The sequence below is a fragment of the Stegastes partitus genome, unplaced genomic scaffold (assembly GCF_000690725.1).
Source record: "Stegastes partitus isolate 25-593 unplaced genomic scaffold, Stegastes_partitus-1.0.2 Scaffold894, whole genome shotgun sequence".
NCBI classification, from domain to species: Eukaryota; Metazoa; Chordata; class Actinopteri; family Pomacentridae; genus Stegastes; species Stegastes partitus.
In genome coordinates, this window is record NW_007578625.1 from 1 (window position 1) to 2,515 (window position 2,515).

Here is a 2,515-nt window from a genome sequence, read left to right on the forward strand (position 1 = left end):
GTAGGAACTAGGCTGAGGTAGGAAACTAAAGATGTACCTCAAAGTGCAACATTCAAAGTGCAAAACATTTAAACATTATTTATCTTTTCATTAAGTCACTTTTCAGTTTTTAGTGAATTGATTTTTTCCTGACTTGTTTGCCCAAAGAAAAAGAAACGTTCTAGAACTTGGGTCATAAAAGTGCAATATTCAGCCCAAATGAATAAGTAAAAAACAAAACAAAACAACAACAAAACAAACAAAACACAATAACTTAAAAAGAGTTAGTCGGAGTCCAAGGTCATGGACAGAACTACTACTTTCTGTCCAGTGAGTGAAAATACCTTAACTGAATGAAGATCTGTCACTGGTTACAGTGCACATAAATAACTATAATAATAATAACAATTAATGGGGAAAAAAGTCCAAAAGTTTGCAGGGCAAAAGGCAGTGTTACTTTCTGTCCAGCCTGAAAACCCCTTGAATGAAGATCCTCTGTCACTGGTCACTGTGGTCTCTCCCTGGTGGATCCCTGCTGTTTCTTGCTTCCTGTAAAAAACAAGATATGAACTGTTATTTTTATGCAGCTCACTTCTGCACACCAATATACTCATCTCCATTGGCAATACATTGTACTTCTATAACCCAATAAACAGGTCACAACAATATTTAATATACCTTCAAATCTTTTTGTTGGCATTCAAAATCAGCTGCTTCTCAAAGTTGGCATCTCCCAGCCGGTTTCTCCTGGGCCTGAATGAGATGAAACAAGAAATTTTAACATCATTATTATTGTGGCAAAAATAGTAACAGTAATCTGTATTAAAGGAATTGTGTACTGAGGCAAACACTGAAATAATTTGACCAAACTATTAGCTGCATAAGCATTAGAATAATATCACCAAGACAGAACTATGATTGAGGCTGGGTATTTACTGTACTTATTACCAAAGCATATTAATTATGGAATATAATCACAGTTCATCCCTACCTGAATATTAGACCACCGATGCTGAAGAGCCTCTCTACTGGAGCGCTTGAGGGCAGTGCAGTGTTGTGTTTTATGAACAGCCTTTTGAGCTTTGTAAACTGCATGTATTCATCAAACCCATCTGTGGTTGGGGCTTCCAAATAGATGTCCACTTCAGTTTTTTGAGAAATCTGAGGTTTTCTGTTAAATCTGAAGAATGAAGCTGCAGGATCTTTCTTGTCACTTTCACCGCTGGACTGGGCTTGACCTGAGTCTCTTGCAGCTGAGTCATCAGAGTTGAGGGTTTGAAATTCTCTTTTCAGCATCAATCTGTACTGCATACGTTTCTCCTCATCTTGGACCCAGTCTAGCTTGAATCTTGGTACCAGCATAGCGGAGAGTATGTGCTCCCTCTTATCCAGAAGACCTGCCAGCCTTGCGCTCAGTGACTGCAAGATGCTCTCTATGAGGGGACGGCATGTAATGAGACCCTCTGCAGCAGTGGGCTTCATGCTCTCATCCAACAGGTCATTCATATGACATTGCAGCTGCACAATGGTTGGAGCCAGGTAGCCAAGAAAGATGTTCTTCTCTGCTTGGAGGATGTTTAGTGCAAGTGCTAAAGGCCTCATCACATCCACAAACTTGTGTATGAAGTTGACTTCATGTGGAGAAAATCGACGAAAGCCAAACTCATCACTCACAGTGTGCAGAATCAGCTCGTCGTGTAGGGGAGTGGCATCATTTGCAGGGGTGACCTCAGCCGCATTCATTTCTGCCTTGGTAGTTAGGGCTGCTATGCGAGACAGTCGCTCCATGGCAAGAAATATAGAGTTCCATCTTGTGTCATTTGGCACAACAAAGCCAATCCCAAGCTTTTCTTCCACAGTATCAGAAGCCTTTGGACTTCGCTTAACCCGGTTCCACAGAGCAGATGCTTTTGCAAAAACAGACCTCCATCTAGTTTTATAATGTGGCACAGTTACCTTTTCCGTATCTTTGGCCACTAGATTCAAGGTGTGAGCCATGCACCTTCTATGAGGGGGGAGAGAGGGATGATCCAGACGTGAGAGAGACTCAGGCTCCATCTGGTCATCTTCATCTGAGTCAGCAAAGGCTGACTCTGGTTCATTGTCATCTTCACTTTTAGTTTCATCAAAGTGGACCACTGTCTCTGGCTCTTCAGTATCAATAGCAACATCCATCCCAAAACAGTTGAACGCCTTGACAAAATTTGCAGCGTTGTCTGTTACTGTACACACAACCTTGTTGTGGATTTTGAATTCTTTGTTGACATCTGACAATAATTTTGCCAACACATCGTGTGTATGTGCTCCTTTAATCTGCCGGCATGCCAGTACTGCAGAGTGTCTCTTAGAAACATCAGTCTTGTTTAGCCAGTGGATAGTGATGCCCATAAATGCTTTGTTCACAGCTGACCAGCAATCTGCTGTTGTGCACACAGCATCGACCTCAGAAAGTTCAGTCTTAAGTTCACATATGTTTTCTTCAAATTTCTTGTTTAGCAGTGTCTGTATTTTTTTTCTTGATGGCACCTTTTTTGAT

At 41.3% G+C, this 2,515-nt stretch overlaps 1 protein-coding gene across 1 annotated transcript; it reads right to left on the bottom strand.

Moving 5' to 3' along the window:
* Positions 1 to 6: 6 nt before the first annotated feature.
* On the bottom strand, positions 7 to 2,511 carry LOC103365970 (zinc finger BED domain-containing protein 4-like; the record flags this gene model as incomplete). The annotated part of the gene is made up of 3 exons (XM_008293554.1): positions 7 to 528; positions 658 to 732; positions 971 to 2,511. Coding segments are annotated over 2 exons (1,614 nt in total), but the record flags the coding sequence as incomplete, so codon positions are not given.
* Between the last annotated feature and the right edge of the window lie 4 nt (positions 2,512 to 2,515).